Source organism: Mus caroli, unplaced genomic scaffold (genome assembly GCF_978045245.1).
Source record: "Mus caroli unplaced genomic scaffold, Mus_caroli_1 scaffold_1, whole genome shotgun sequence".
Classification (NCBI taxonomy): Eukaryota; Metazoa; Chordata; class Mammalia; order Rodentia; family Muridae; genus Mus; species Mus caroli.
The window spans coordinates 41,834,809-41,857,773 of record NW_028227256.1 but is presented as its reverse complement, the minus strand read 5'-3'; the positions used below and the strand labels follow the sequence as shown (position 1 = coordinate 41,857,773).

At 34.2% G+C, this 22,965-nt stretch overlaps 1 protein-coding gene across 2 annotated transcripts in view; it reads right to left on the bottom strand.

Moving 5' to 3' along the window:
• Nucleotides 1–2,411: 2,411 nt before the first annotated feature.
• The window catches only part of Gulp1 (GULP PTB domain containing engulfment adaptor 1), a 272,673-nt gene continuing 252,119 nt past the window's right edge, over nt 2,412–22,965 (bottom strand). The window contains exons 10-12 of one of the 2 annotated variants that reach the window (XM_085836971.1): nt 19,756–19,894; nt 11,043–11,137; nt 2,412–4,711 (exon numbers count right to left, since the gene is read on the bottom strand). In XM_085836971.1, coding sequence (XP_085693097.1) covers nt 4,640–4,711; nt 11,043–11,137; nt 19,756–19,894 — 306 coding nt within the window. In that variant the 3' untranslated portion in view covers nt 2,412–4,639. The remainder of the gene's footprint in view (nt 4,712–11,042; nt 11,138–19,755; nt 19,895–22,965) is intronic. The other variant, XM_021168770.3, reaches the window with a different exon arrangement.

Sequence of the window (22,965 nt, the reverse complement as noted above, 5' to 3'; positions counted from 1 at the left end):
CTAGAACAAGTGACCTTTGGAAGGGATAGAACACAAAACCCTTGCCAGACTTAGGGGATGTTGCAGTCAACTGGGAAAACCTGCAGTTTGTTCTCATGAAATTGCTTGTGAAGGGGTACAGTAAAACGTTAAGGGAAGAAAAATAATTTAAAAACAGAGTTGTATCTGATGGGAAAACATGTATCCACGATGCAGAATTAAAGTACAGTTAAATTTTCAGTTTTAAACTATCAATATTTGATATACATGCTCAACAAATAAAGTTCTTTGAGTATAGGAAATCTGAATAGTTATGTAATGTTCATCTTTGAGAATTCAGAATCTCTGAAGCTAAAGAATCATTGATTTTTTTTCTCAACTAGGTCAGAGTTCCTTGACCTGCAATCCCATGATAGCTGTTACATGCTTTTAGATAGCTATCAACTATTTAGTTTAGAAAATTATCAGTGCAGTCAAAATTAAACTGATCTTCAGGAGTGAATGTTTTTAATACCAGCCTTCTGTAGGCAGGGGGGTGGGGGGGTGGATCTCTCTGAGTTTAGGGCAAGCCTGCTAGGGAAACCTTGTCTCACATCTTATAGATGGATTTTTGTGCTCAGCAGCAAAGAAGTTACACAATTTGCAGGGCAACTTTCCTTCCTTCATCCATATTTAGTGAATCATCTATATAATAGTTGTCATCAATAAATTCTTTTACTATATAGAGACTATCCATAAGTTCTGTGACTCTAGAGAACCCTGACTAATACAATAGTTAACTATCATTTAAAAAGTGTTGCGTATATGAAGAACTATGGACAACTGAATAAGGTTTTCTGAGAGTGAGAGAAATAGTCTTTCTAAGGGAAGAGCACATAAATTGTCTACCCAATAGCAAATGATCAGTCCTGAAAGCATACCCACAAGTAATATACAGACGGAGCAGAGTGTGCTCAGGAATATGTACACATACATATACATCATATACATATACATACATGTGTGTAACAACAATTAGTGAAAGAAGGAGGTTATACATTATATGTTATCATTGTATGATAGCCAAAAGGGACATATGGAACCATTTGGAGGGAGAAAAAAGAAAGGTGGAAGTGATATAATGATAATATAATATCTAAACAAAATAAATTTAAATATAAATCAATATAAAATAATCTATGTAGAAAGTTGTTTTGGAGAATGGCAACAGCCTAATATGAAAGTAATATCTATAGTTCATAAAAAATTTCATGAAAGCCTAGAAATGTATTTAGACATTAGTGTATTTGCTTAAGTAAAAGATTTTACTGTAGCTGAATATAAAGTAATTCTGTGCATAGAATTTCAGAACCAGGATATCATGGTTTCTACATAACACCATATAATAAAAATTGTCTATGATTATGAGCTATCTATTTTAAAACATTATAATAGTTTTCAATAACAAATGCTTCAATCATTTGTCTTAAATTATCTAGGATGAAGCCACTACTCAGAACACATGAGAATGGAGGTCAATGCCAGCCATGATCACATTAGTAGCTCTCTAGATGTTTGCATAGGGGGTAGTTTAGGTGGAATCTCAGATTTAAGTTGTCAAAATGTAAAGCCAATCCAAGACCCTGCAAGTAATTTAACAGAGGCTGACATCCAAAATCTTGCATCAATATTAAAGTTGAAACTATAGATAGAAATACTGGCACAGAAAAATATTAATAGCCAAAATTTGTTTCAGTTATGGGAGTACCAAAATGGTAATATGTAGCAGTATTTAGAAATGCAACATTATAAAGTTGTCAGAACATCCACTTCAGTATGAATTTACATTATATGATTAAAGATTTTTTAAAAATATTTTAACAACTAACTTTACATGTTTATGTGTATCTACCTGTGTGCACAGGGGCAGGCACATGGGTATAGCATACATGTGAAGAGTACAGCTTAGAAGAATTGACTTCCACTTCCTATTGAAATATATAACTGAGGTCATCAAGCTAGGTGGCAGGCATCTTTACTCAAGAGCCATTTTTAGGTTCACATTTTCTTATTAGAAAAAAAAAATCAAATCTACTGCAAGAACTAAAAATAAATAACAAAAAATTTTAGTGTCCTGTCCAGATAAACCTCTTATGGGATATTCTGAAATCAGTAGCCAGTTCATGGTAACCATATTTAAGCCTAGTTTATTGTCTGTACTCTCACAGAAGTTGCTGGTTTATGTGATATTTTGATAAATAAACTGCATTCAATTTGTTAACCCATATGTGCATACATACACACACACATAATTTCTTTGAAATTAAGAATTCTGCCAGCTTAATATATATTAACAAATTTCCTCAATATTTTCCCACCTATATTACATATGTAATAAGATAATGTAATGATATATAGATTTTATTGAATAAATTGGTGCATAATTCAGTTTTCAAAGACAGTGTATATGAGACCCATATATTTAAACAATGTTTGGGAGAGGATCAAAATTCTTCCAGATTGTACAATATGTGACAGTCTTATTATAAAGTTCACTTAGAAGACTATCAGCCAAAAAACTCTAAAGGAACAATCAATTCTTAAAATTGATCTTTATACAATTATTGCATCAGATGTTTCTGCTAAAATAAGCCAAACTCTGACCTTTGCCATGATCAACACCAAATCCATGTTCACAGAACTGAGTCCGATTTACTCATGGAACGGAGATGTGTGTGGGCTAAGGATAAGACACAAGTTAAATTCTCTCTCTCCCTCTTCCCAGCTCCAACTTGTGAATAACAATTAAATATGTAGCTTTAGAATATATTTGTAATTATTAAGTGAGCATATCATACAGTTTAATTTATTTAAAATCTTTTATTCTTAGCAAAATCATACATATCATTGAGTCTACATAGAAATTAAATTTCCAATCATGTCTTCATAAAAATTCACTGGTGAAGTTAATGTTCATATTAATGACCAATTCTATCTACTATTTGATCATGCCAGTAGCAGAACAGGTCACCATTAAAAACTGGTAAGTAACATATCATAAATGTGCAAATATCATCTTAGTATTCTATTGTGTTACAATTGATACTAAATGTTTGCTAAATATATACCTATTACATAAAGCTTTTAAAAGTACAATAAAAATAACAAATTCTGTTTTTAAAAAAGCCATATAGATGGCTTCTACACATTCTCATTATACAAATTCCAAAATACTAGCTGAGTATCTAGAACTACAAAGACTTCCTGATGAAATACACAGTACCTGCTAATTAAGGTCTAACTTAGCAGGTATAACAGAACATGAGCAGGAATGCCATATGTATGCCATAGGGCATCATCATTCAAACATAAAATTACATAAGCACATTTGATTTCTGCTCTGCTCCTAATGGAAAGGAACCTTTAACACTTCCATAAAACTCCAGGTGTAACATATCCAATTAGTTTTGATAAAATTCCCACAAACTAAACCCAGATTTTCACTACTTTATTTTTCTTTTATTGTGATAAACCACATCAGAACTTTCAACAATAATTTTTTTCTGCACTGGTAGCATTTTATAATATGGGCAAATGTTGTGGAAGCATATGTTTTCAAAGGGTAGGTTCATTAGTACATCAGAATGAGTGCTGGGGAGTTTTATTGCTCATATTCATGATAAAGCTGATGAGTTTTTGTGTGTGTGTGAAAAATGAAATTCTGACTTTAACAGAGCAAATGAAAATTAAAATTGTTAAATTGTTCAAATTTAAATAAAATATGCCACCAAAAATTTAAAGGATGAAAATTAGTATGGCATTGAGGCATAAGACTAGTGAAAGAAATACGATATCACATGATAACTACAGAATATTGGTAACATAAAAACAGGCAATAGGCATCACATCTGTAGAAAGTAAAAACTTCATTTCTTAAAATACTCGAGCAGATGTTAGCCCAGTGATACACTAATATGACAGCACATTAGAAAGGAAATTTTAAGTTTTCCAAAGAAGCAATTTTTCCTCAACTGTTACTTTTGAGACAAATTAAACATGTTTAGAATATAACTTAAATGACTGAAATTATTATTTCATATTTACTAATAGTTTAAATATATTTTCTGTGATTACTACTAAAACTTATATTCTTATTTTACCAGATAGAATTTAGTAAGATTGTAGCATAATAGCTAAACTTTACGTTTTCATAATGAGGTAAACCTTTTATTCACAAAATGACATAGAGCTAATCACTGGTAGCCTATTTATTGTTGTCAAAATAGAACATATATATTGGCCTGTCTCTTCAGATATTTAGATGATATCAAGGTATGGCTTTTTGGGAAAAGGATAATGAACTAATGTCCTAGAGAATGAGCATAAATGTCAAGGTAATGATAGTTTAAAATTCAGACAAAGCCGGAAAATCTGTTTTTCAATTATAAATTCACCCACAATGTAAAAGGGAACATAAAAGTCCAATATACATTATACTAAGTCCTGTTTAAAATAAAAGATAAATCAACAGTGAAAGTAAGGATATTGTTACTTCAACAGATCTAAAAACATTTAGATATTCAAAAATATATTGGCACAAGTATAATAGCTGTCTTAAAATAATGAATGACATATATGTAAATAAACAAATTAAGCATGTCAGGATCACTCATTCATGACGTCAGCACCTGCTGTCTAATGGGTCGAGACAAAACACTGTTCCTTCAAGAGTTAGTCCCATTTTGAACCCCTCCTGTAAAGTAGAATAAAATTGTTAAAGTGTAAACACTAATGACATAAAAATCATATAATCATATCAATAAGCAAAAATTACTATAAACAAGTTATAATATTTATGTTTAAAATAAATTCAAAGTTTGGCTTATTAAAATTTCACACAGATAAAATTCTATGAGTTCTTTTATACTATGGGACATTTTTCTGTCTTAAGTATATGAAATGAATGTGCATGAGAAATAAAATAAAATACCAATTTGAGACATGACATATAGTTTAAGACATCCATTTTTTGTAGTAGTCATTTTTAATACTTCATTTTACTGTAATTTATTACTAGTTTTAAAAATTGTGTGTGTGTGTGTGTGTGTGTGTTTGTGTGTGCACATAGGTTTATAACTAGAAGACTAAAAATGTCTGCATGTTGTGGAACGGAAGTTGTAGATAGTTCCATTTTTGATTTGTAGAGGAGCCATTTATGTCAGTGCTGGAAAATGAACTCAGGTCCTCTTCGAGAGTAAATAGTAAGTTACTTGTCCAGTCCCTCTATGAGTGAGAGTTTACAGAATCCTGATAACATTCATAATTTTCCTTCTGGCTACAACAGTCCACATCCTGGGTAAAATACTTTTCCCAGGCCAGCACCATGCTCCTATCAGGATGGAGTACCATGGGCCACTATACCATCTGAAAGCTGCCCGTCAGCTCTGCTGCTACTTTTTCTTTCTAAACATTTTTGCTATTATTTTTAGTTTTGAAATTATAAATATAATTACATCATTTCTCCTATCCCTTTTCTCCCTGTAAAACCTTAATATACCACCTCTTCCCCTCTTTCAAATTCATGGCCTCCTTTTTTTTGTAATTCTTGATTTATCTATCATCTATCTATTAATCATCTATCTACCTATCTATCTATCTATCTATCTATCTATCTATCTATCTATCTATCTATCTATCTATTGATCTTTCTATCTATCTATATCTATGAAGCAACTGTCTATCATATATATAAATTTTGATAGTCTTGTCTTTAAATTCTGATACCCTAGCATGTTTTTGAGGGTAAGATGCCATTTAATTATGAATGTTAAAAGAATAATTCTCTCTCTTTACATTTCTCTCCTTTTATTCTTCCTTCTTTTTTGTTACTTGGTTGGAGACAGGGCTGATGTTTGGCTTGGTTTGATTTTTTTGAGGCATGGTTTCTATGAACAACCCTGGCTGTCCTGGAATTCACTTTGTAGACTAGGGTAACCTTGAACTCAGAGATCAACCTGCCTCTGCCTTCTGGATTTTGAGATTGAAGGAATGTGCCATTACACCTGGCTTTTTTTCTACTTTTCAAAGAAACAAATTATAAACTGTCTCTGATACTCCAATCTTTCTGCAACCTCATCTTCCCTCTTAATCAATGCACATTGGCTAACAAAGAAGAACATATATGTGTTAATCAGTGGAAATAAAGGTGACATTGTAGGTTTCTTTAGAAGTCACTGTGATAGTACCTCATTACTTTCATTTACAGTCAGTATTTAATATATTTATAGTTGTATAATACAAACATTATCATATACAGAAGAAATCACCTCTATAGTCAATGTTCATAGACCCTCATTATGTTTATTGCACACAGACTACATCGCAGTGTTAGTACTAGAAAGGTTTATAAACTTCTTCCCACAATTTAGATGCAAATCATATTCAATTGGGTAATGGTCATAGTGGTTTTTAATCATTTTAAAGCCTATATTATAACAAGAACTATGCATTATATATATTTATGAACAGAAAATAGTTTTAAAAGTGAATACTAAAAATAATACTATTTTTTCAAATATCTGTTTTCTATCTGAAGACTTGTACATTGTCATCTAGTATATTTTGAATAATAGATGATTATAAATAGGTGATAAAAAAAAGTGCTGGCAAACCACTTAGAATAGCATTACTACTGTAAATTGCTTAGCCTCATCTAATCATCAACTAAGAGATATGTTCTTGTAGGCTCACTGGTTTTCTTTCCTCCTGAAATAAAATTCCCTGTACATTTATCGACCTTTCTTCAGCAGTTTTATTTTTAGTTCATGATGTAATGAATTGTGACTTCTCTCCTGAATCTTTAAATCTCTGTTTTAAAATGTGGCTTAAAAAGTCTCCTACCTATTTACTTAATGTAATTTAGGACTAGTTTCATGAAAGAATTACTTCATAATTAGTTAAAACATTAATCTTATTCTTTTCATGTGAAACAATTCGTTGAACTGTAGTTTTCTGTTTTGAAACAGAGAAGAGCACAAAGAAAGAAAATAGAACTCCTATGGCCTAAATGCTCAGATAATGAGGTGAGCCCTTAATTATATCTTCAATTTCAGAAGGGCAGAAGCATTATTTTTTATAAAACAATACCTATATTTTTCAATTCTATTGTCTAAAAGAACTTTCTACTTTAGATTTCTAATCGAACTAATTTATTCTGACTACAACAAAGTATTAATATTTATAGTATCAATTTATTTCCATTACTTTACAATCATGAATAAGGCCAATAACACAATTTCATGTGCAAAAATTTAAAACATTTAGAATTGTTTGTTCATATTCACATTTTAATTAGTATAGAAAATATAAATGCAAATATTAGTATAAGTTTAGTATCAAATTAGTATGACTTCCTGTAGAGATGCTAAGCTGTGATCCAACCTTGATCTAGCAAGCATTTAGACTTCATGCTTCTCCACAATTTCACTCATACTGTTTATTTAAAAAATTGGATGTTAATTAAAAATGGCACTTAGATTTTTTTAAAAATTATTTGTATGTCTACTTTGATTACATTCACACATGGGTTAGACTATTGTGGCTCTTTTCTCTGAGTCAAGGCTTATTATTCATGCAATGAATGTTTGGCCTCCCAGTCATTTGTCTGCTCCTTTAAATATACAGATGGATGTAGGTGCATGTGTCTATATAGATTTGCATGTACATGTTTATGAATACATATGGAAGCTAGAGACCGATTTTGGACATCATTCCCCAGGAATGCCATCAAACCTCCTTGAGACATTGGCCTGAAGGTATTGCTTATATTTCATTTATACATAGGCTCCTAAATTTTTAAGCAGTTGACTTGATATTTGTGTGCAATTCTTTGGTCTTTTGTAGATTTGCTATTGTTTGAAACCATATTACAATGTTTTATGCATGTGTACATGCTTGTGTGAGCATGCATGTTCATGTATGTGTGAGATTTGTATATTCCTGTGGTGCAGTTGTATGTGTTGTGCAAGTATGGGTGTACATGCATATATGAATGCCAGAGATCAAGGTTGACTGTTATTTTTGAGGAATGTCTTCCATGTCAATGGCTTGAAACTTCCCAGGTAGGCTATATTGCCTAGCCAATATACCCCAGGAAATATCCTGTCTCTGTCTTTGTAGTGATGGAATTACCCTGAATTTTGTTTTGAGTTCTGAGACTAAGATTCTCATGTTTGCATGGAAACCACTTTGTCAACTGAGTTATTCCCCTCAACTTCTATTTCATTTTTGCAATTTATAAAATATCCTCACAGCTATCAATACTATCTTATTCCTTTCTCTGAGAAAGACAAGTACCTTACAGTTTAAATTATATCATATCAAATAACTATATGATTGATTTTTAAAAAATATATTAAATTGCTCAACTAATTGATACAAAATATAGCTTAACATTTCTGCTTTAATTCTTACATATTATAGACATTCCTAAAATTTCAAAGTCAGTACTGAAACTCTTAGTTATAATTTAGTTTTAATCGTCTATAATAAAAATGAAAATTAAATATTTAGCAAAATTTACCAATAATGTCACATACTATATGACATTATTTACTCTGCTTATTATAATATATTGGTGTTTTACACCAATATAAAAAGATAGATTAGCCATATGTACATATTAGATTAATTAGGATCATTGTAGACTATGAATGAAAGAAATATTATTTTACTTTATTTAAGGTATCCTTGTAAGTCTTGGACTAACACAAAGACACAATAAAGTGAATCTTGAAATATTGACAATAATTGAAATATTAACTTGAAGACCTAAGCTATGAAACTTCTTTAAACACATTGACCTAATCACATACAACCATATGAAACTTGTTTGAGTAGATATTAATAAAACATGCAAATACAAATATTTTAGCTCTTAAAGAGTTTGTTAGCTCTTTAAATTATGACATGTGATACCAACCATCTCTGGCGCTACCCACCGTGAAAGCAGGAGGACAAAAAAAGACATTAAGAAGTGTATTAGAAACCTGAGAATCAAAAGCATTGGATCTCACTCAAGATTACCTGATTATCACATTTCTATATCACTCTTGTACCACATTTCTCAAACTTGGTGTGGTCAAAAGTCTGTAGGTGAAGGCTTATTCTTTAAACCTTGTTCAAGCCTTAAGTTTACTATTAAAAACAAAACTTCATGGAAAGTCTTCATAATCGGCATCAGCCTGAGAGCGGCTACTCCTTCCAGCTCCCAAGTTCATGTTCTACAGGCGTGGTCCCAGAAAGCTCATTCAGATGAGCACAGATGACAACAAAGGAAACTAATTCAGAGGACAGAGTATTTTGTCTCATGAAGCAGTCACTTTTAAGTGCAGTTTTCAGATACTGAACTGTAAAGGTGAGAGATCATTCCTATTCAGCATACTCCACGTTGAGATTCACAGAGGTTGATTGGGTGGTCTTTGTTTTACTCCAAAATGCTATACATCTTATTTTAACTAAACATTTTAATGTGAACTTTGTTGCTATTATGATGATTATAAAAATTATATGGCTCAATCATCAATGAATTTTTTCAAAATAGTTTAAAAATATAATCATTTTAGTAAATTTAAATAAAACAAAATAAAATTTTGAGAAAAATAGGAAGTGATTGATTTGAGAAATTCTGATACATTCTTTAAAAACATTAAGGCATGTTTTAAATAATTCAACCTTTTAAATTCAGTCATATTACTAAATATAGAATAAAAAAGATAAGCACATAATAATTAGAAAAGGCAGCAGCATATCATTTTATCTGAGTGGAAGGATATTTATATTGTTTCAGGAAATAAGTGTGCTCACCAGCTTTAGATCCCAGTTTATTCTCTGGTTTGGGGGTAGGTGTGCAGGGGCGGAGCAGCTCAAGGAAAGCGTGAATTAATCGGGACAACAAACAGAAATAATCCAACCTCCTCACTTTCATGTCTCAACTCTCTGATCATTCAGTTCCAAGTAACTCATGTTGTTCTGAATTTTTATCAGTTATGAATATTTGTGATGTAAAATAAGAATTATGACAATCTTTCCATCAATGGAAAAAATCTATAAAGCTTTAAAAACCACTTTCTTTCAACTTACAGAAAAATTTAAAGACACTTGAGAAACCTCCTAAAGAAGTTGCCACTGGTATTTGCCTTCTCAAAAGTCAAGGAGTTTTTCTTCTCAAAAAAAAAAAAAAAAAAAAAAGCTAGTCTTACAAAGATTATCCCTTTAAAATTTTGAAATTCAGAACTATTAAGATTGAGACAAAAGTACTACAATTTCATTACAATAGTTTTTAAGTTCTGGAAGGGATTTACAGCTCCATAAGAGGAACAACAATATGAACTAACCAGTACCCCCAGAGCTCCCTCACATGGTGTGGACTCTCATGATTACACATGGTAGGGCTCATGGCTACAGCTACATATGCAGCAGAGGATGACCTAGTCGGTCATCAATGGGAGGAGAGGCCCTTGGTCCTGTGAAGGTTCAATGCTCCAGTGTAGGGGAATGCCAGGAGTGGGTGGGTTGGGGAGCAGGGGAGAGGGGGATAAGGGGAAGGTGTTTTTGGAGGGAGACCAGGAAAGGGAATAACATTTGAAATGTAAATAAAGAAAATATCTAATAAAAGAAAAAAAGAAAAAAAGACAATAATTAAAATGTAAAAGAAAATGAGATTGTTATAAACTTGATCTGTGTTTCTCCACCTGCTTCAGAATAAACCATTTATTATAAGTATTTAAAAAAATACAATTCTGTCATTTGTATTAAAAATAACCATCTTCTTTCCATTGTGTATTGATTCATTCAAAAAAAGAAAGGAAGAGAGAGAGAGAGAGAGAGAGAGAGAGAGAGAGAGAGAGAGAGAGAGAGAGAGAAACAGCCCTTAGCATATGTAACTGTTCTAAAGAGTAAGTATAGTTATTTTCAGTCTAACTGCTTTAAGCAAGCCTTCATAGCAACAAAGGAGAGAGTGTTGATAGAAACATTTTGTTGTTGTTCCAAATTAAAAGAAATAAACAATCCTTTAAAATAGCTACCTGCATCTCATCCAATTTGGACTGAATATCAGGAGGAAAGTCCCCTGATCCACAGTTAAATGGGTCAAAAGGTTCAGCTCCAAAAAGGTCCCGTTCTGTAAGAAAGCAAACACTTGGTAAGAGGGATGATGAAACATTAGTTGAGATAGAACAAAACCAGGAGTATAACTTAAAAGTATGAATTTAATTTTTATATTAATGTAAGTATTCACAGGATCAAATGAGCTACTGATACGTACATTTTCTGCTGCTTATTCTTGAGCCGAGTAAGGAAAAACGTATTTTGTGATATAAAAATTCTCTGGCAAGATGGATTCAGTCACATTTAGGGGCAGTATTGCCATAAACAAGTGTTATATATTCTTATTCACATGTGAATATTGATGACAAATATTTGTATTTGTATGTTTAACTTGGAGTATCTGGAACAACTAGGAAACTAAAAATGGATTACTGGTGAGGAAAGTGAAGAAAGATCTTAAGGAAAGGGAGTAGTGGTGAACATAGGTGATATGAAAGAGAAAATGTAGAAGGAAGTTTAGGGAGAAAGAGGAGTGGGAGAGTAGGACAGAGAAGAGGGAGGTTTGGAGGAAGCATAACTAAACATAATGGTGTATTAAAAAGTCATGTTGAACCCTATTACTTTATAAGCTTCATGTGTGTATTTCTGTGTTTATATAAATGAGTTTAATTGCAGTTATGCAACACAAGAGGATAAGGTTCCTTCCAGGCACCATAGATTGATAAATATAAAAGCCAATATCAAATGAGCAATATCTACCTGAGAAGTTTATCAGGGGCATCTAGTAGTTACCCCCTCCCAAAAGGAAGAAATGCCACTATAAACTAAGGGTTTTATTTTTGGAAAGAAACACCACAAGCATGGCAACTCTTATGAAAAAAATTAGTTAGGGCAGGCTTACACTTCAGAGGTTTAGTTTATTATCATCATGGCATGAAACATGGTGGTATGCATGCAGACATGGTGCTGGAGAAGTAGTTGAGAGGGCTACATCTTGATCTGTAGCCAGTAGAAAGTGACTATGTGCCACAATGGACATAAGTTGAGCATAGGAAACCTCAAAGTCTGCCCAACAGTGACATATTTTCTCCAACAAGGCCTTACCCCTTAATAGTGTCATTTCCTGTAGGCCAAGGATTCAGTGAGACTAAACCACCATATTCTACTCCTTGCCCCCCACCCCCAAACTTGTAGGTACAGCATAATGCAGAATTTTATTCAGTCCAATTTCAAAAGTCCCTATAGTTTCTTTCAATATCAACCCTGTTTAAATGTCAAAGTCTCTTCTGAGACTCATGCAATCTCTTAACTGTACTCTCCTATAAGATAAAATAAAAAAGCAGATCCCAGATCACAGACTTTTCAGAATATATTGGCACAGGCCCATGCAATGATTTCTCTAGGCCTCCATGAAGGAACACCCTGACATATGCCTGCTCTCAGCAGCTTTCCTTAGCCATGGAGGGAAAATCCAAAAGTTCTTTCTTCTATCCTTGACTCTAAAGACAAACCATGTGGCCAAATCTGCCAAGTTCTGTTGCTGGCTGGGGCCAGAACATAGCCCCCATATTCAATAACATCTTCACCAGTTCTCTCTCTCTCTCTCTCTCTCTCTCTCTCTCTCTCTCTCTCTGTGTGTGTGTGTGTGTGTGTGTGTGTGTGTTTGTGTGTGTGTGAGGGATCCCTTTATTTCCTAAGCTTGGTTGCCTGAGAACTTGCTCTATAGGCTACGATGGCCTTGAACTCAGCTATTTGCCTGCCTTTGTCTCTGCAGTGGTAGGAATAGAGGTATGTGCACCACCACACATGACTCTAAGAGTTTCTTTCATTTCTTTTGACAAGTTGGAAGCTTAGCTGGGTGTGGTCTTGCCCTGAGTTCACACTCCTTTTATTGCATTTAGCATGAGGCTTTTCTTTAATCTGTTTATCTCCTTGAACACAGGATTTAGATCCATTCCAATTCACGATGCCCCTTTTCTACTCGAACTATGCATTTTTTAGTTCTCTTTAAGCAGCTTTCTCCTTCTCATTAGAGCTTCATAAGAGTGAACAGTAGTAACCACATGACAGAAACAGTACTAAGATGTTCCGAAATTTTTCTGCAACGCAACTAATTCAGAACTTCTCAATTTAGCCTGAGGTAAAGTTTTCAGACAAGGCCAAAAAGCAGCCACATTCTTCACCGAAATATTACAGGAATAGTCTCTAGACTTCATATTAACACAATTCTTTTCTGAAGCCTCTTGATCCCGGCACCCACAAATCAACTCAGCACTACTGTCTTCCATGCTTCTATTAGGATAGCCAATTAAGACCTATTTCAAGCATACAATGGTTTTTCTAATAAAAAATTCCAATCTCCAAATGCTTCCAAACAAAAGCATAGTCATGCCTATCACAGCAGTGCCTCAGTACCTGCTACCAACATCTGTCTTGCTTATATTTTTATTTTTGTGAAAAAAAAAATAACACCATGAATGTGGCAACTCCTACAAAGGAAAACATTTAATCGGGGTTGGCTTACAGCTGAAAGGTTTGCTCATTATTGTCCTGGAAGATATGCAGGCTGACATGGTCTTGGAGAGGTAACTCAGAGTTTTACATCTTGATCTCCAGGCAGTAGGAAGTGACTGTGTGCCACACTGGGCATAGATTCAACATAGCTCAAAGCCTGCCTCCATAGTGACACACTCCTAACAAAGCTATACCTACTTCAACAAGGCCTTATCTCCTAATAGTGCTATTCCCTATGGGCCAAGCATTCAGACAGCAGTCTATGTGGACCATTCCTATTTAAACCACAACACTAGAGTTCTTGTTTGATAATCAGACCTTTATATAAAGATGCTATTGCTGAAGAAATTACACACTTGGATCACATGACATGGAGAAATCAAGTTGGCACTGACAAGGAAGCTTTAGTCAACCTGGCTAGCTTTCATAGTACCATGGCTATTTAGACTTGGCTACTAAGAGAAAAAAAACATTATTAACAGTCTTATCCAGTTGTGAATTCTCTGAACTGTGATAATGATTGATGTGGTAAGATATAGTCATGAATTCAATAGTGCAATAATTGTTATGCTGGTAACTAACTGCTTTTAGATTGAATTTAAGGACTGGTCCATAGGAGAAAGAAAAACATATCTGGTTCTACTAATCCAACTAAGAACCCATGATTGAAGAGATCACAGGCCCCAAATTGAAACTACTATTATTCTACCAAAATGACCAAACACTAAGCTGCCTTCTAAATTCAGATTTCTATGCCTGTAGATTAGTGTAACTTTCATACTTCATTAAAGAAGCCTCTTTGTACAATATATGGTGATCAATGCATAATATCACAACTGATCAAAATGTAGAGAATAAACGTTGTTAAAGTACTCATCCACAAATGAGTTATCTAAATGATTCATCCCTTAAAGTTAGGAAGAATTTTGGAAGAGGAGATAGAAAGACTGTCCATAGATTAGGAAGGAGTGGGACAAAGCAGTGTCATGCAGATAGGATGGAATCACTGTACTCATAAACTCCCATTGGCTGGGATGTTCTGCTCAACATCAAGCAAGTTAACATTTCAGCATGGAAAAGAAAGGGCGCCATGAGCTTCTGACTTCTAGTTGAGGAATTATTTATATATGTTGACTTCTAGGTATGCGAGAGCCAGTTTTCTTACAGGGTGTATCTTCTATGAATGGACCCACATTTCTCAGAGCAACACAAATTTGGCTGGATAAATTATATGAATAGGAGGAGGAAGCCATGAAGTTGAGAAAAGTTAGGGAGTTGGAACTGAATCTGGGAAGAGTTACAGGCAGGAGACGGAGAAATATGATCAGAATATATTGTGTAACATCTTCAAATAGTCAATAAAGCTATTATTAAACATTTTTTTGTCATGAATAGTGGTTCATATCTATAATACATTCCCTGGAAGTAGGGGCAGTCCTAAAAAGTTCAAAACTAGCTTTGGCTAAAGAGTAATAGCCTGTCTCAACAAAATCATAATGGCAAAATGTCTGTGGCCATGATGAGTTACTTTCTAGAGTATTTTCTATGTCTTTGGTATAACTTCTTAACATTACTAACATTGAACTATTGAATTATTACAGCACTGATGTTCTATTGTAGAATTTACTAATCTTAATATGATTGCATATGAGATTTCTTTAATTCCATTTGTTGCTGTCTGACAACAGAATGGCAAAGGAGCATGTAGAATTTGTAAGTTAGCTCTTCACTTGTAGTTCATAAACTTGAATCTCACTTTTAAGAAAAAATTCAAGACAGTTTATATTGGGCAGCATGAAATGATGTAATTTTTTGTAGATCACACTAAACCAACTTTTTAATGGGAGTTCTCAAATGTAAGAAACAGATTTTTTTTTATCTTATTAAACTTGTGTTCTTTTTATTTCACAAAAATCCATATTCATTTAAAGTTACATTCTTGATTTTTTTGACTGTATTTTCTATCAGTTGCCATAAGAGGTAAGAATTTTTTACTATGATTATAATCTAGTCTATCATAATTATTTTTAAATTTTCTTCCATACATTTTAGGGAATGATATTATACTGGTATAATTTCAGACGTGTTCTAATTACTCAAATTGTGTTTTTATTTTACATACTCTTCATAACCCTTCTTAACGTAAAATCCAGTCTAAATCACCTAAATGGCATTGGAGATTTGAAGCCAGTGCCTCATTCTAAGTAGTAAAGAATAGGAGATTATTTAAGGAAAACTACTTGTGTGGAAAATAGAGCCAAGAACAACTAGAAGTAAGATGGGGAAAGGGTGGGCACAGAGAAAAGAGTACTGCGTCAACTAAAGATCTATAACTTATTTTCTCTGAGGCATAAAATATAAAAAGGCATAGTGTATCCACAGAAAATATTAGGATGTATAAATCAAAGAAAAATCAGGAAAAGAAAAAAGATTCTCGAAGTCAAGAGCATAGTACTCAAGTTAATACAAAAGAATGGTATTAATGATTAATAACAGGTAAGTGACAACACTTCAGACATAAGGATTAAAAAGGAGATTAAAGAAGAGAGGGGAGGGGAGAAAAAGAAAAGGAAGAGGAAGAGGAGGGAGAGTGCAAATTCACAAGGAGCAGCATCCAATTAGTAACACTCCAAAGAATAGGTTCATAAGAGCAGAGTGAAAATGACTGAAAATTACTATTAAGGAAATTTTAATTTTTTTAAGGATTGAAAGTACACTGTAGGGCTGGTGAGATGGCTCAGTGGGTAAGAGCACCCGACTGCTCTTCCAAAGGTCCAGAGTTCAAATCCTAGCAACCACACGGTGGCTCACAACCATCCATAATGAGATCTGACTCCCTCTTCTGGAGTGTCTTAAGACAACTACAGTGTACTTACATATAATAAATAAATAAATCTTTAAAAAAAAAAAAGAAAGAAAGTACACTGTCCCAAGTCTGTGTGTCAAAAACTGACAGCGCAATTTTGGAAGGTTCTGTAAACTTGAGTAGACAAAGCCTAGTTAGAAGTAGACTCCTTCCTGTTTTGCTACCCTGTTTTGTGTTGAGAGAGAGAGAGTATATGGCCTGGAGAAACCACAAGTTATAAGGTGTCTCTTATATGGGGAAGATGATAGTGTAGAGGTAGATCTGCCCAATCTAGGCACACAGCTTGTATTCATATTAATTGAGTTATGAAGAAACAGATTTTTATTTTAACATTCTGAAGGATGAGTACAGCAATTGGTTATCCAGTAACAAATGCTAAGTCCTAAACATATGTAACATTATCCTGACTAGAAAGTTTTTATTTAGGAATACACATGTCTGTGCACATGGATACACATACACATGTAACAACAATTTATAAAGTCAAGAGTTTGAACAAGAGCAATAGGGGTATATAGCAGATTGGGAGATGAAAGGAAGGGAGGAAATAGTATAAATATATTATAATTCCAAAATTTATTTTTAAAGAATCCATTCTGTGCTTATACATACTTTAAACAGCTACCCACATGTACTTTAAGTAGCACCCTACAAACACTTGAGAATAAGCATTGCTTCTGTCACCAAAGAATAGCCAAAGTTTCCTTGAGAGGGGTCAAGGCTATCCTTATCCGTGGGTATAAGAACAAATGCTTATAGATTGTTGTTAGGGTTTATGCTGGTTTTGAAATTTAAAAATTGTAGATTTTCCTACAATAGCCAAGACTTCACTAGCAGAGTAGTTTGTTAGGTTTCAAAACTACTCTTTACAACAGAAAACCACTCAGACCATAGAATTTTGGAGTCCAATCGAAGTGGATACACCTATGAGACACTCTTACCTTCACTCCCAAAGCTCAGGGAACATTGCAGAACAGGGGACAGAAACATTGCAAGAGCGAAAAAACAAAAACAAAAACAAAAGAAAACACAGCAAACAAAACAACAATAACAACAAAACCAAGCAACCAAGCAACAAAACAAACAAAAGAACTTTGTTTCTTTCTACTTATTGACAATTAAGCCTTATGTTTGGGAACAGGCTGGTATCACCTCCTTTAGACACACAGCAGGTATTACAATAGTTGGATTGCATGGTAGTACTTTGTTTTAGCTTTTAGCTTTTTGAAAAATCTCTATACTTTTTTTTCATATCTGTATTGGTTTATCCTCCTAATCTTTGTAATATGTACAAGGATCCCTTCTCTAATATCTGAAAGGAACCTCCCTTCAGGAAATGCCTTCATGATATCCAGCTGTAAGGCATTTTCTCAATTAGTGATCAAGGGTGGGAGTTCCCATTGGGTAGTGCCGCCGTCCCGGGCTAGTAGTCCTGGGTTTTATACATACATATATATATATATATATATATATATATATATATATATATATTATGTGTGTGTGTGTGTGTATAATTGCATAATATATATATACATATATATATATATATATACATATAAAATTATCATTCATGTGAGGTAAAATCTCATTTGGCATTGATACATATTTATCTAAGTAATACTGCTCTTGAGCCTTTTTCTCATGTACCCAGCCAATGATGTTGAACTATCTTCTTGTATGGTATATCTGCTGCCTGTGTTTTTAATTGAAAAATTGGGGTTATCTACATATTTTAGATGTCACACATACTTTCACCTATTCTATGTATTAGTATTTACTTTAATGTCTCCTTCATGAGACAGAAGGCTCTCTGTCTGAAGTAACGTCACTTGTTGATGATGATGATGAATCTTGGTTGCTGGCTTGGTACATCTAGGAAGAAGTACTCTCAACAGTGGGGCTTCCTCCTTCATTATAGACTGTGGGCATGTGTGTGACATGTTTCTCATTGGTAGTTGATTTAAGAGGGCCCAGGCCACAATTGCATTTAGGCTGTTAAGAGTATGAACCAGGGAGAAAGTCGGTGAGCACTGTTCCTCCATATGTGATCTCTGCTTTGTTCCTGCCTTGAGCTCCAGTCCTGACTTCCCCTGAAATAATTCATTACTTCCCCAAGGTGCTTTTGGTCATGGTGTTTATCACAGCAATGAAAAGTAAGCCAGAATATCTATTTTTTGCTTTGTGTGCTATGGGGGTTTTAGTGCAAAAAGAAAAACAAATCTCGTTCATCATATATGCCCATTCTGAGCTGGTCCTTTGAAAAATTCCAGTGAGCTGACATTTATAGAAAGTAAGGGTTAAGGCTTAATAGTGATGTGTTTGTCATCTGTCAAATTGGCAATCTACTGGCTGGTTTTGTGTGTCGACTTGACACAAGCTGGAGTTATCACAGAGAAAGGAGCCTCCCTTCAGGAAATGCCTTCATGAGATTCAGCTGTAAGGCATTTTCTCAATTAGTGATCAAGGGTGGGAGGACCCATTGTGGGTGGTGCTGTCCCTGGGCTGGTAGTCCTGCGTTTTATAAGAAAGCAAGCTGGGCAAGCCAGGGGAAGCAGGCCAGTAAGTAACATCCACCCAGGCCCTTAGCTCCTGCTTCCTGACCTGCTTGCGCTCCAGTCCTGACTTCCTTTGGTGATGAACACCAATGTGGAAGTGTAAGCTGAATAAATCCTTTCCTCCCCAACTTGCTCCTTGGTCATGATGTTTGTGCAGGAATAGAAACCCTGACTAAGACACATAATCAGACCCAAGCAATGAGTATCTTCTGAATGCTTTCTATATACCAAGGGGAGATTTTAATCTTTCTTTTTACAGATATATAGAAGTTATATCTGAAAAAATATTTTTAGATATTTAGTATCTCAAAGACAAACCCCTTATATAATGCTATACACATCATAGAATTATAGAAATTATAGAATTTTCACTCTACATATTCTTCCACTAAAGACTCATGAATGCACAACAAGACTATGCAAACTACTCTAGTAAACACATAACAAAATAACTACATTATGACTAGTTATTTTTAACAATGTTAAGATATTGCATAAACACAAATGCACAGTATGAGGCAAGTAGCTTTATAGTAAAATATTGTTCATATAAGGTTCAATTTGCAAATAGGGTTGTGCTTAGTATTCTTTTCTCAATTATAAAACAAAATAGATTTAATCAAATTTGAAACATATATATAAGCATAATACTTCAGTAATTAAAGCTGTTAGCTTGCTATTTTATTTCTACAAAATGTGAAAGATTGAAAATTCAGCCAAATATAGCAAGAATAGTGATATATTTAGAATACTTACTGGTCTCAGCAGATCTGCTAGGTATGGGTGGTAGCTGTGTGCCATTGCGAGCAGATGTTGGAGACTGATGTGATATTGGGGAAAATGGAATCATGTCAAAGATGTCAGTGGTAGGAGACATCACTGTCACACCATGGGCCTGCAATGAAGATAGGAATTAGTGTGCTGACCAATTCTCAGGATATTCCTATCCTGAGAATGTCATATGCATGTAAAATACACAAACACAACCCTGGGGGAAGTCATATAACTTTCCATTCTCTAAAAGGTAAGATAGTTTAATGTGATTTGAGCTAATACAGCAAATACTCAAAAGAAAACAACAGGAATTTGTTCTCAATGCAGATTAAGAGCAATAATGTGAACACATTTGAAGATGGGTGAGCAAGGCATATCGAGCTTTTGTATATTATAAACAATTGCCATTACTGTCAAAAATAATTAACACCTTGGAAACTATTTGAATAAAAACAAATATTTGGAAATGACTTCACATAAGGTTTTTAAAATAAACAGTTGAATAATATAGACTACTTCCTTAACTATAAGTGTTCAAATTTAGTTTTTGTATACTTAAAAGCAGAGCATACTAACTTGCATTTATAAGTACAGAACAATTAACTGATACTCATTTCAATACATTTTATACCTGAATAATTTCATTAAGTTTTCATTAATAAACAGCTACCTTCTAAAATAAATTAATAAAAATGTAATACCCAAACTATTAAGTTATACAATGCAGGTTGAGACTGGAAAGATATTGAAAAATGAATATTAAGATCTGTTGAAAATTCAGCCAAAAATGAATATAAAGTGGGAGAATTAGAAAATCTTTACACAAGGTAAATATATGTATTATCTCCTATAGAAACTGCCACACTAAAAAGATAGACACTACCTCAGAATGAAAGGCTGAAAAACAATTTTCCAAGCAAATGGTCTGAAGAAACAAGCTGGAGTAGCCATTCTAATATCTAATAAAATCGACTTCCAACCCAAAGTCATCAAAAAAGACAAGGTGGGGCACTTCATACTCATCAAAGGTAAAATCTTCCAAAAGGAATTCTCAATTTTGAATATCTATGCTCCAAATACAAGGGCAGCCACGTTCATAAAAGAAACTTTAGTAAAGTTCAAAGCAAACATTGCACCTCACACAATAATAATAGTGGGAGACTTCAACACACCACTTTCACCAATGGACAGATCATGGAAACAGAAACTAAACAGGGACACAGTGAAACTAACAGAAGTTATGAAACAATTGGATCTAACAGATATCAACAGAACATTTTATCCTAAACCAAAAGGATATACCTTCTTCTCAGCACCTCATGGTACCTTCTCCAAAATTGACCACATAATTGGTCACAAAACAGGCCTAAACTGATACAAAAATATTAAAATTGTCCCATGCATCCTATCAGATCACCATGGACTAAGGTTGATCTTCGATAACAAAATAAATTATAGAAAGCCAACATTCACGTGGAAACTGAACAACACTCTGATCAATGATACCTTGGTCAAGGAAGGAATAAAGAAAGAAATTAAGGACTTTTTGGAGTTTAATGAAGATGAAGCCACAGCATACCCAAACATATGGGACACAATGAAAGCATTTCTAAGAGGAAAACTCATAGCTCTGAGTGCCTCCAAAAAGAAACTAGAGAGAGCACACATTAGCAGCTTGACAACACACCTAAAAGCTCTAAAGCAAAAAGAAACAAAGTCACCCAAGAGGAGGAGACAGCAGGAAATAATCAAACTCAGGGGGAAAAGCAACCAAGTGGAAACAAGAACTATTAAAAGAATCAACCAAACGAGGAGCTGGATCTTTGAGAAAATCAACAACATAGATAAACCCTTACCCTGACTCACTAGAGGGCACAGAGACAGCATCTTAATTAACAAAATCAGAAATGAAAGAATCACAAAAGAACTCACACAATATGTACTCACTGATAAGTGGATATTAGCCCAGAAACATAGGATACCCAAGATATAAGATACAATTTGCTAAACACATGAAACTCAAGAAGAACGAAGACCAAAGTGTGGACACTTTGTCCCTTCTTAGTATTGGGAAAAAAACACCCATGGAAGGAGTTACAGAGACAAAGTTTGGAGCTGTGACTAAAGCATGGGCCATGTAGAGATGACCATATCTGGAGATCCATCCCAAAATCAGCTTCCAAACGCTGACACCATTGCATACACTAGCAAGATTTTGCTGAAAGGACCCAGATATAGCTGTCTCTTGTGAGACTATGCCGGGGCCTAGCAAACACAGAAGTGGATGCTCACAGTCAGTTATTGGATGGATCACAGGGCCCCCAATGGAGGAGATAGAGAAAGTACTCAAGGAGCTAAAGGGATCTACAACCCTATAGGTGGAACAACATTATGAACTAACCAGTACCCTGGAGCTCTTGACTCTAGCTGCATATGTATCAAAAGATGACCTAGTCGGCCATCACTGGAAAGAGAGGCCCATTGGACTTGCAAACTTTATATGCCCCAGTACAGGGGAACTCCAGGGCCAAAAAGTGGCAGTGGGTAGATAGGGGACGGGGTGGGGGGACGGTATGGGTGACTTTTGGGATAGCATTGGAAATGTAAATGAGGAAAATACCTAATAAAAAATATAAAAAGAAAAAAAAAAGGAAGACATAACAACAGATCCTGAAGAAATCCAAAACACTATCAGATCCTTCTACAAAAGGCTATACTCAACAGAACTGTAGAACCTGGATGAAATGGACAACTTTCTAGACAGATACCAGGTACCAAAGTTAAATCAAGATCAGATTAATGATCTAAACAATCCTATATCCCCTAAAGAAATAGAATCAGTCACTAATAGTCTCCCAACCAAAAAAAGCCCAGGACCAGATGGGTTTAGTGCAGAGTTCTATCAGATCTTCAAAGAAGATCTAATCCCAGTTTTTCACAAACTATTCCACAAAATAGAAAAAGAAGGTACTCTACCCAACTCATTCTATGAAGCCACAATTACTCTGATACCTAAACCACAAAAAGACCCAACAAAGATAGAGAACTTCAGAACAATTTCCCTTATAAATATTGATGCAAAAATCTTCAATAAAGTTCTCACTAACCGAATCCAAGAACAGATCAAAACAATCATCCATCCTGACCAAGCAGGTATCATCCCAGGGATGCAGGGATGGTTCAATATAAGGA